This window comes from Xylocopa sonorina, chromosome 4, assembly GCF_050948175.1.
Source record: "Xylocopa sonorina isolate GNS202 chromosome 4, iyXylSono1_principal, whole genome shotgun sequence".
In the NCBI taxonomy this organism is placed as follows: Eukaryota; Metazoa; Arthropoda; class Insecta; order Hymenoptera; family Apidae; genus Xylocopa; species Xylocopa sonorina.
Window position 1 is genome coordinate 7,097,109 of NC_135196.1, and position 12,376 is coordinate 7,109,484.

Here is a 12,376-nt window from a genome sequence, read left to right on the forward strand (position 1 = left end):
ATAAATATGTAAAGTATTCGAATAGAAATGTGTGTTACGATAGTGAGAGTGAAATGAATCTCAATTCGAATGTCATTTCTTTAATTTAATTGAATGAGATATAAGTTTATAAAGGAGTGTGAACCGAGTCACATAGGGATATTAGAAACGGTAAAAACGTTTCGCGGGGTGAAAGACAGCTCGTAACCCCGTGGCATTATGAAACATTATGCAATCAAACATTACGCCACTACAGGCTGCTATAAAAGGGGTAAAGCTCATTCACGTTAACACTAACGTCGTTATCGTACGCGATCGTTTAGCCCAACCCTCATTATAACAAGACTCCACTTTTATTCCACCCTTTTTACAGACATCTCGCGTTACACACTCGACTCTTTACGAGCTTCGTGAAAGTAATCACTCAACCAGTTAAAAAAGCCCGCGAAGGTGGAGTAAAGAGCAAACGTAATAAAGTAATGACTCGTTCGTACCAATTAGGGTGCCAACATCGGTTTACCGTTCTTCCAACGATGACAATTCGAGCGAACGTTAAATGTCTTGATTTATTTTATAATGAAAAATAGTATAAGGAAATAAACACAAATTTTCCTCGTGATATCGTAATGATTTATGAATTCTTCGCTAACGTGATGCAATATTATTTGCTATTGGCATCGATAGATCGAAAATTATTTCCTGCAATAGGAAAAAACATGAGGAAGTCGATACAAATTTTCCTCGTAATCTTGAAATGACTCATAGCAACCAAGTTCGATAGATCAAAGTCATTTTAAAATTAATTGGAAAGAAAACTGTTAAGGAAATAGATGTAACTTTTCCTCGTAATATCAAGACAATCATGAATTTTCCTTTGACGATGCGATATCCGACAATATTATTCGTTACTGAGTACATATGAATCATAAAACTAATTACTAGAACAAATGCCAAACGAATTAATACGCGTAACAAGAAAAAAATAGAAATAGAGAGTAGTAGAGAGCAGAATTTTCAGCTCCCCCGGGAAAGCCCTTTAAACTCCCCGATGGTAATCTCGAAACAATTTGGAAATTTCGCAACACGGTTTCCGAACGAGTACTCCCGCATAGTTTCGAACGCGTGCTGTTCTGGATCGATCGGAGGCGGCGAGAAGAGGGTGAACGCGTGTCCCCGCGTTTATCGCGCGCGGCGGCCACCCCTAGCCGGAAAATCCAATCGGCCTGTTCGGGTTCTGGCGTAAAGTTTCAATGCCGCCGCGTCCAATCTCTTGTAAAGCTGTCCGTAATGTATGCGCTTCCCAGCGTATCTAGGACGGCCGTGTATCGCTGTCTATAAACGATAACCGAGGTCGTAGATGCACGCACGACGCGCGTTACGCCTACGCGTAATTGGGTTTCACAATCGCGCCGACACGCGGTCTCGAACACGGTCTCTCGAGCAACCAGTGGCATTCTGCGTCGCCAGTGAGTCACCATGGAGTTCATTCTGGTTCGTTACGCGGATATTAGTCGCTAGTGTCTAGCGTGGCGATGTAGCGGAGGCAATGATGGAATCGTGAGGGAAGAGAGGGTGTAAGGGTTGTTTGGGGTGAGATAAATACTCCTTGATCTTTTCTCTATCGCTACTCGTTGAACACTGACTCTTTCGTTTCTCAGATTCACCCTGTTGCCTATGCATTCTTCGTGCATCCATTGCTGATGCAGCTCAGACGCTCGCGATCACGTACACAGCATCCTTATCATTCTTGGACGATCCTGTCGCCAGGTCCTGTCACTCTTCTTTTGCACCTTGGACTCTCGAACTCAGTCGCACGCAGTTACTTTATTTATTGCCTTTCAGACGTTCTTTGTCGTCCATGTATATCCATTCGCACACACTCAGAATCGTTTGCACTCTACATATGTTTTTAGAAAAATTATTATAATATCCTATGAGTAGTAATAATCATGACCAGGTGGAAGCGAGGAATGTACTTGTGTACAGAAATTCTATTTTTTACCAGATCCAAAGGGTTAAACCGCATATCCATCACTCCTCTGGTACCAAATCGATCTCACTTTACTCGAAAAATGGACGCAATCCGATTTCTGCGTCGAAATCCTCAATTACTTTCCCCAGGATTTAATTCCAACGAGGAAAATCAAAACGCCAAACGCTCGATACCGTGTAACTCGGTAAATGGAACAGATGGAGGTATCAAACGCTGTCGTAATGGCCGCGGACCGCAAAGTGGCGTCTAAAATGGAGTCTTTGGCCATTGTCAAGTGCGCGCACGTTCGTTCCAAAGCATCAAGGCGGCTCAATAAAGCGGGACACCCGAACCTGCTGGCCTACTCCCCAGATCAGCCTATTAAATGGATGGCGAGTGCCAGCAATATTGAGTTACGTGGCAATACCCTAAATTGCTTGACCGTGCGGCATCGCCATAAGCTCCGCACGGTCTTCACTTCGTTGCTCGTCACCGGCATCGATCGCAGGATAATTACTGCGCGAGCCTGAGTGCACGACGTCCTTGCGATTGTTGCTTGCGAGGACCAGCCTCGAACAAAGATGCTTCGCGTTCCACCAGCACCAGCTGTGCGTGGAAATTCGTACGGTATTGTCTCGTATCGAGAACACCATAACGCAAAGGAGGAAACCGTGGAACGGATCGTTTCCCTTCGTTCGTCTTAAAACTCAAGGACCACGGGAAACTAAATATTTTTAGAAATATCGAGATTATATTCACTCGAATGTAAATGAAAAGTAACTACAAAGTATCGATTATATGAAAAGACTTGACTGTATACAATTAATAAATTTCATCGTGATATAAGAAATGATTGAAGATATGAAAAAAATCGAAGGATTCAAGCAACACCATCGAACAAACGGTTATACCTCGTAGCCATAAAACATTTCTCGATAGAGTCAATAAACGATCAATTAGTTCCATTTGGCTGTTCTTATCGAGCGGCCCCATATGTTGACCAGCGATAAACAGAGCCCAGCTCGTGACCGAAATTACAATGCCAGCAGCTGGTTGTGATCCGTTAAGCGTCGCCTTGACTAACGACCGTCAGCCAGGACAGGCTCAGTGGGCGTTCGATCGAATCGTCGATCGACACCAGGACTGCGACCCGTGGGATACATCGAACCGCGATTCGACGCGGTTGATCAAGTCGAACCCCACGGATGGAAGAGTTCCTCGAAGGCCACGGATGTAACGCGCGGTCTAATCACGATCCCAGCAGTTTCGCGGGGCAACGGTCGTCGAAGTTACCCGCCGTACCCGGAACTTACACGCGCCGCTGGCGAATTTCGCCAGGCTCCAACCGATTGGTAGAGCAGGAGGGCGAGACAGAGAGGGTGCGAGGGTGCAGGCGAAAGGGTTACATCCGTAACTCTCGCACGGGGTGGGCGAGAATTTGATTATAACTCGGAGAATGCTTATCGTTTGATCGAATCGAGACTGAAACAACTTGGAAATTACTCGGGAATTGAATTCGCCGGGTCCGCCCGCCCTCGCGGCGGAGGGATGATTCGAATTTCGCGGATGATGATATTCGCGTGCTACGCGGCTGGTGTAATTATGCAAATGAAAGAATACATTGCCGGACGATTTATGAGTCCCGCCGCGGGGAACGAATTCGCGAAACGGCCCTGATTATTTCTGGACGCCGGGACGTGTAAATTTCGCCCGACCATTCGGGAAATCAATGGCGGGAATTGGTCCTCCACCGGTTTTGAGTGATTGGCTTTTTCGACTGAACGATGTTATTATTTTATACGATTATTATGTCCAATATAATTTCATCTGATTGTTGTATCGGATATTATTTAACTGTTGCATCGAATATTATTCTGTTTATAACTGTGCATATAAATATTAACTCTCGTAATAGCTATGGAGGGTGAAAGAGAAATTTTACCACTTTCGCTTAAAGTAATTGTAGGAATATTCGTATTCTATATACAGAGAATTTTAAGCAACTTTTCTTATTCCGCATAAGTTGAACATGTTCGTAAAATTTTGCAATGGAGAGAACCGAATGGAGAGGGATGAGAATCCCTCTTAGACGAGCACCCCTTAAGGACAACTTGGTAGATTTATTGGCAACGGCTGTCGATACTTGCATCGCACTAATTTACAAAGTTCAGTGCATTGTACCAGGGGACAATTAAGCTTAATGGCGTCGGTCCGGTAAGATGGTCGCAAAGAACAATGCCCCGATATCGAGCCTTCATTGTCCACCGGATAAGAGACAATCCCAGGCCCGGCTAATAATTAAAATAGTTCCCGTGTAACTTTCGTACCGAGTCCCGTTCGACTTTCCCGAGTAGTTCGCTTTGCCAAGCCGGATTCTTATTAATGACTTTGTCTTAATCTCGGTCCGTTCCCATTTAGCCTGTCGGGTGGGAAAGTTTTTCACACAGAGAAGTTTATGGAGCTATCGATTTTCGTCGCAATAAAAGATTGAAGATATTTCTTCTCGAATAGAGTAATGGCTGAACAAATTCACTTGATTTCTCAAAATACGCCAATCTCCGTTCGTCTGTGAAAATCGAAGTTTTCTAAGAATCTCTTCTCTTTATTTCTTTCTGATTCTTACGGAGGAGTTGTAACGGATCGATATTTTTAATCGACGAAATACATTTCCATCGTGGTGCGATTTTTAATTCAACTTGTCGTATGAACTTGCTTTGGAACGAACCAAAAGTTTGTTTGTGAATAAAAATGAATTGCTTCCTTTAGAAAAGGTAGAAAATCTATGTAAGTAGAAATGACCAGTCTATAGTCAGACGGGTTCAGTGTGACTCGCACTACACTTTTTTCATTATATTAATACATTTATTATACTTGAATCTAATTTCAACGTAATCAAAAAATATAATGTTCGAAATATCTTCTCTACATTAAACTTGACAGAGACAGCTTTGCAGATATTCTTGTAAAAACATACACTAGAAATTTCATGGAAAAGAATAATTGAAACTTCAAAATGCATGCATTCTTAAAAGCATCAAACTAAATACTTCTAAAAAATTTAGTTTGATACACGTAAGTTTAATTCATAAGTATGATAATATTTAATATGAACGAAACCTAAATAAAGATTTGCCTCGAACTGTCCCATAAATGGATAAATGTACGGAACCTTAATATCTAGTGACTTGCAACGAATCGACAAAAACCGTGTCCGTTCTCTTTGACAGCCGAAACGCAGCTTGGCAAGCAGAGCATCCTGGAATTCCGAACGCTCCACGTTGGCGGCTATTTGCACCCAGGGGAGGAAATCCCGCACTTCGTCGGTCAACTTCAGCAAATCTGGTTTAACGGCTACCCGTACCTGGAAATAGCGCGTAGCTCTGGAAATCATCAGTCCTCCCATCAAGGTGTAACGCCGATCATCAGGGTCACCGGAAAATTCGGCAAGAGGAACCATCCGGTCCACTACCCGGTGACGTTCACGTCAAAGCACACGTTCGTGGGATTACCTGTACTGAAAGCGTACGTGGAAACGAATATCTACTTCCAGGTAAATATTTTTTTAACAGTTTCCTCTATTTTTTCCTCCCTTCTCGTTTCGCTTTCCCCTCCTTTCTGCTTTTGTTAGCAAAATCTTCGGCTCGATATCGAGCCGGATCGAACCCTCTATTTCGTTTCACCATGACGATTTTATAAAGCTATGAAACGAGCTCTTTTCTATTATACAAAGGATTAAATGTCTGGTTTTCTGTTCCTTTCCTTTTATACAACATCGTGTGTTCGAATAAGAAAAGAACGAATATTCTTAAATTAATTAATCTTTTTCCGTGGCTTTGATTTCCACAAATTTTAAAGCAAATTTCTCGCTTTAAACAAGTGGTTGATTAATGAGAGGCTAGTGAATTAGTCAGAGATATAAAGTATGGAAGAATTTCGTGTTTCGATTCAACTTTAATACGCGAAAGTTCATATGAAACAAATTGAAGAATAAAATCACCTTAACCTCCGTTGTTTAAGACGTTCCCACGGAATTACGCTCCCTCGTAAGTAGGTAAGCGTGCGAGCACTTTCGAGCGTAAACGCTCATCATCGAAGCGCGTATCATTCGAACAGCAAGCGTCGTGAAGCGCAGCTTAAATATGCCACGAGCGCGATTCGGTCCACTTTTCGAATCCACGAGCCGCTGAGGAGCCACAGAGGAAATGAAATGTCAACGGTGACGCGACCCCACAAAAGGTTAAGCCCAATTAGATCCACCCTCTCTCTTTCTCTGTCCGCGTCTCGGTGCTCGCGATCCAATGCACAAACTCTCGAATTAATCGTGGCACGTGTCACGTTGGCTCGCGTGAAAAACCCAATCGTGCCCTCGTTCTTCTGTGTCAAGTGACAGACAACCTCCTCTGGCCGTCACCTTCGTAATTACGTCTATCTGTAATTGACAGGCCCCTCTGCCTCTCCCGCACCCTTTCATCGGACCTTCGACCCATCCATTCCACCCCTCCTGTATTTCTTTCTCACCCTCCCTCGTTCTCTTTCTTTCGCACCTTTTGCGTTATTTTGATACTCGTCGAAAAGCACGATCGGCTTTTCTTGGTCGAACGTACCTCGATACGACTTTAGTGGGCGTCGCGCACCCTCGTCTGGACGTTTCCGGTAACCACTGAGAACAGTGGTTTGATTTAGATTTTGATTCGGTAGCTGATGGTGATTCGAGGGTTTGCGTGAAATTTGATAATCGATGTTATTTTATAATTGGATAATTGTACGAGGAAACAGTGTACTATTGGGATAGTAATAGATAAACGCTCTAATTCACCATCAGACGCGTCTAATTTACAATAGTTACAGACATATATAAAAGTAGAAGGCGTATAGAATATCATACATATTAAAGATCATTTTTATTAACAGTAATACATTTTTACATATAAATAGCATACAATGACACTACTTAAAAAATTATATACGACAACACGATCAACAGGGTGCTCGAAATTAAAATTAAATTTCTTCAAATATTATTCGAAGGCGACCACAGTGTACAAGACACGTACAACCAAAACCGAAATAATTCATTCACGCTCGAATACTACAGAGATAAGGACGTAAACACATACGTTGCGCACCATTCCGTCGCTAATTCGGTGTTCCACGAATTTCAGTTCAAAACACGCGAGTCGAACGGGCTGATCTTGTACAACGCCGGTCGCGAACGCGACTTCATCGCAGTCGAGCTGGTGAACGGGCACGTGCACTACGTGTTCGACTTAGGCGACGGTCCGGTCAAGATCAGGGACGCGTCAAGGTCCAGGCTGAACGACGGGAAGTGGCACGCGGTCAGCATCGGAAGACCTGCACCGAAGAGGCACACGCTCGCCGTCGACGACCACGTCACCGCTGTCAACAGTCAGGGAAGCAACGAGAATCTTGACCTGGGAGGGATCTTGTATATCGGTGAGTAAAACTCTTTTCTGTTTTAGTGACTTAACGAATGGAATGATAGCGTTTGCGATTGAAGAGGGATAGAAAGAGCGAGAATTAGTTGCGTTCGAAAGGAAGGTTAACGATGGACTCCATATTGTTCACGCTTCGTAACGCGAATTACGATAATTAATGTTCGTTTCGTGTTCTGAAAGGCTACGTTTTAGATATTTCATTTATATGCACCGATAACGAAGAGAGTTTGATGAAATTGACGTAGAAATGTGGCTTGTCGTATTTCGATCCGGTAGTAACGCCCCTGTGTTAAAGGGTTGACGATTTTTAATTGAAATTTAAGCGTTCCGCTGTCGCAAAAGTCCTAATTAAATTCGCAGCGAGGATATAACCAACTTACCAGCCCAGCCTGGAATTTCATCGCACCTACTCACGACTTAAATGTATCATCCACGGATGCTAAGCTAATGCATAAACTGCATACGCGCGGTGCATTTATCTTAGTTTAAAGGGCGCGCAGCGACGCGAAAAGTGAATCTGACGCGATATTACGTTATAAAAGCCGGGGATTTAATTTATCACGCGAGTTCTCCTCGTACGTGAAACGCGCGGTACATTCGAACTCGAACAGAACTGTGGGGGTCGAGTAAAAAACGTTAACTTGGTGAAATATCGTTGACCTTCGACGAGGGTAAAAGCGTATCTGGATACCTTTGGCGACCAGATATCGCTTTACTGGTGACGGTGGATTTCAAAAATCCTGGGACGATATATCGTCCGTCGTGCTACGTGAGAAATTGACCGGGTCAATAAATCGGAACTCGCGAGATAAAGTTCGAAAGTTGAGGATCGATAAGCGCCGTGTAATAACGCGGGGAATGAAATCATCAATCAGATATATCGACGTACGCATAACGCGTGGCGATGCTGGTGTCGTTGATGGGTGGTGCTTTCGAAAATCGCTTTTTAACGCGTCGTCGACTGACACGACGATCGTAGAATCGAACGTGGACCTGTTTCGCTTGGGGGTGGCCACCCCCCAGGAAAAGACATCAAAAACGGATGTCTCGTGAAAGATCAATACCTAGACTTTTGTATAACACGACAAATAACGTAAACGCAGTCTGCTATAATTGTTTTCTTCGTCGTTACCGATTTCTTCTGCTTTTCTTATGCGACAGTTCTTAATATCGACAATGCGAGTACGCGTTACGCGAGCAACACGATGTCCTATAAATTCATGTAACGTGTTAACACTGTTACACGCAAATCTATTGCGATAGTAATTAAATCTGGTATAATTATTGAGAATGACACCGTTTTCTTCGTGATTGCCGACTTATTCCAGCTTTTCACGCGACCACCTATGATATAGCGATACGAATACGCGTTACGCAAGCAAATTTTCCATACACCATTTTCTATCCTGACGTGTAATATATAAGCCATGTTATACGTGTGTATGTGATTCTGAAAAAAAGGAAAAGCATCCTCCACAATTAAAAATGAAGAACAACGAGATTATATAGTTTCTTAAAAAAAGGTTTATTTCATAGAAAATTGATTAAAAAAGTAGAAGGAATGTAACAGTAGTGAACGAAGTTTTTATCAGATACAAAATCGCAGGTACGTCCAAATCTTCGATGGCATGGTTCAATACAGGTGTTCCTCGATTCACTTCTTTCCACTGAAACGTGATAAGAATAAAGGTAATACTACGTCACGTACGTCAACATCTGTGTTTAACAAAGATAGAGAAAAAATCACTGGAATCGGTATCTTAAAAGTCTTTTACATACATTTTCTACTCCTCACAAGATAAATTACACATTCGTTATTTATTTCGCTATAAAAAAAAGTCGCGAAGATACAACCTCACGCTGCGTTATTCGTAATTAAAAAGTAAAGAAGCTTACTTTCATCGTTACTTTGAAAACACATTGAAGTACAATAAGAAACTTACAAGATTTCCCTGCACTTCCCCAGTTGGTCCTTCGCCTGGCCCGCGGGGCACGGATTGAACTTCGTAATGGTGTCAAAAATGCTTTTAGGTATCAACGACGATTCCGTGGTCGTCTCTCTGCCTCTGTTACTCTCCTGCGGCTTCTCCTCGGAGCTTTGCGTCTCCACGGGTCTCGCGTAATCGTTGCTCGAAAATATGTATTCGATGCTGCTCTCGATCTTCTTATCCGGCGACACGTGACTCTTGAGCAGCTGAATCTCGATCTGGGGTGGCTGGTACTGTCGCGGTATGGTCCTCCATTGATCGGGCACGTACCTCTCCAATCTATCGTTCGCTGTCTCGCATCTCGATGACGTTACCAACGTCTCGACCATAATAACAACGAAGAAAGCACTGGCCAAACGTGGCGCGACTCTCGACCAGTTCTTCATCTCGCGTTCTGACAGGCGTCTCGAAAATCAGCAGCGAACTGGAACCTCTCTGCGACCGTTCTCGCGGACTCTGATGCACTCGGACAGACCAGCGATGTACTCGCGAACTGCCAATTCGTACTATCGACTGTCGAGCACGACTTCTACGACTGATTGCTGCACTGATTCGAGAAAGAGCCAGTTCGCGAACAGAGGCTACCAGACCAGCCGCGTATCCGGCGTTTAACCACAATGCTAACGTCGGGAACGAGATTAGATTTATAAGCAGTTTTCGGTCACCTTGCCTCGATCTCCCACTTCGTCACCGGGGTTCGTTGTTTAATTGGACGCTCAGATAAACGATTGATAACGAACGACGATTGATAAGCGATTCGATGAATTTTTCACCAGCGAATCGAGATTGTCGCGAGCGGCTGCGGGGCTGACGGTCGCACGCTTTCGAGGGGCACGCGAATACTTCGAAAGGGCGGAGCGATTCCTTTGGTCAGACTTGAGTTTACATTGATGAAGTTAGCAGTAAAACGGGTCGTAAATAGCTTGATTCTTTGTAAGAAGTTGAAATGAAAAGCGGTGAGTTGTTTTGGATATAGGTCTTAAGAACTGTAGTACTATCAATGGGGTGGTGATTTGGGGTGATAGCTATGTATCGAAAGAAAGGAATAATATTTTTATTACTTGAGACTTCGTTTTTTAAAGAGAATGGATTAGCTAAGTTATTTGAATTTGCGTTGCTTGAATTTTTGTGAGAAGATTGGATTCGAGTAACGAACAACTTAAATAGCGTCTAACTCCCTTCATCCCTTAGCGTGGTAGCCTCTTTTCTCAAACACTTTTCATAAGCTGATTCGATTTTTATATTATAAACGAGGAGGTGGCTTCGAATTTAAGAGAAGACGAGCATAGAAACACTGAGTAACACTTCGAGTCGTATAAAAAAAAGAAATAATTCACTTAAATCAATTTTTCTTAAATTTCTCCGACTCGAAGGAATAGACGAGGCTTCATAAAAATTCGCAGACTCACGCTCGAACCGGGAATTACCCCTTCTTCATGGAATCGTAATAAAATAACGTCACGAGATACACTTTATCGCGAAATTATTAGTTTATTAGTCACTGTGAACATCAGGAATCCCGAAACGATAAATCGCGTTACGTCAAAGGGGATTGGCCAAATCGGTGCATCTGGGCTGCGAGATAAAGTTGAAAAGTGGAAAATCGATGCAACAACGCGCAGCGCAGTGAGAATGAAATCATCAAACGGAAATATCCGTCTTATCGGTACGGATTACGCTTGCATAGTCGATCGGCAGTATTTGGAAAAAATTCACTATTTAATCAATGACTAGTTGCCCAACGTAATCGATAAGTTCATTGCATGGTGAAAGTATAGGAGATTGTAGAAAAAGATTGCACATACTTTTATTCAACAGAAAACTCACAAGAAAAATGAAACGCTTATTCGAAAATAATGTACGTCCGTGTCATAGCCTATTTAAGTAGAAGTTCCATTCGGTTCTTCAAACAGACAACTATTTAGAGCCTGGGCCGCTAGAATGTGATAAAAGTGAAGTCACGGGAAAAATTCAATTACTTGCATCAAGCAAAGATAATGAAAGATAAAAATATAAAGATTTTTGCAACAACTTCTATGTTTTTACAAAAAAAGGTAAGTCGCTGACAAATGTAATCATCGGATGAATTATGTTAAGACTTAGAGAGCTCATTTTCATCCTCCATTAAAAGGGTTGCAACGAAATAGCTCTACTGTGGGTAAATAGAAGTTTCAAATCAAATAATGCGAAAGTACGATAAAGAAACTTACAATTCTTCTGTGCAGTTCCCCGTTTGATCCACTTTCTGACCTTTGGGACACTCTTTGTACTTGTGCATCACGTCGAAAATGGTTCTGAACATTGCCTCAGACAACTCTTTAGTCGCGTCCTTATTTTCACTCTGTTCCACCGACCTCATGTCAGCGCTTTTCATTCCGTGCTCTGATGAATAACTTTTTAACATTCGATTCTGGCGCGCTTCGCTGTTCAGGAGCTTCCACTCCAAGTTCTCGCGGTTCGCTTCTTCGTTGGTTAACTCGGATTTAGATGATGTCACGTGAACAGTAAGAACAATCATGAGAAAGCTTGCCAGACATGGCGCTTTCACTGAGCAAATCTTCATGGCGCCTTACTTAAAAGCGTTGACACTTTAACACCTGAAAAACCTCTGTTACGCTGAATGCTATTCCTTATTAAACTGACTGTGTTGAACCGATCGTGGGAGATATTTCCGAGAGTGATTCTAGAAACGAAAATTGAAGACTAGAAACGAAAAACTAGCCACTATGAAGTGGAGGATGTAAGTCGCGAATACCGGTGATCTGACCAAAAGCAAGGACGATTTTTTACTACAATCGATATTCCCTCGCACGCGAATTTAGATTTATAGGGACAGTTCTATCACCTTGCGTGGCCATCTTGTCTGTTGGTTTCGCTTTTAATTCCACGCGAACCAACGAAACAACGCTATGAAATGGTGATAAAACGAAACGATGGCTGATAAACGGTTTAATAGACTTTTATATGTGAAATAAGAATTC

At 42.7% G+C, this 12,376-nt stretch overlaps 2 protein-coding genes across 10 annotated transcripts in view; one reads left to right on the plus strand and one right to left on the minus strand.

The window, feature by feature from the left end:
* Nrx-1 (neurexin 1) overlaps nt 1-12,376 on the plus strand; it is a 345,279-nt gene that overhangs the window by 279,087 nt on the left and 53,816 nt on the right. For all 9 annotated transcript variants that reach the window (XM_076893320.1, XM_076893321.1, XM_076893322.1 and 6 more), the window contains 2 exons: nt 5,179-5,501; nt 7,114-7,405. In XM_076893320.1, the coding sequence (XP_076749435.1) occupies nt 5,179-5,501; nt 7,114-7,405 (615 nt within the window). The remainder of the gene's footprint in view (nt 1-5,178; nt 5,502-7,113; nt 7,406-12,376) is intronic.
* LOC143422893 (uncharacterized) lies at nt 8,917-9,820 on the minus strand. The gene is made up of 2 exons (XM_076893866.1): nt 9,351-9,820; nt 8,917-9,074 (listed from the first exon to the last, which is right to left on the minus strand). Exons 1-2 carry the CDS (start codon nt 9,779-9,781, stop codon nt 9,062-9,064), a joined length of 444 nt encoding a protein of 147 aa, XP_076749981.1. The 5' UTR covers nt 9,782-9,820; the 3' UTR covers nt 8,917-9,061.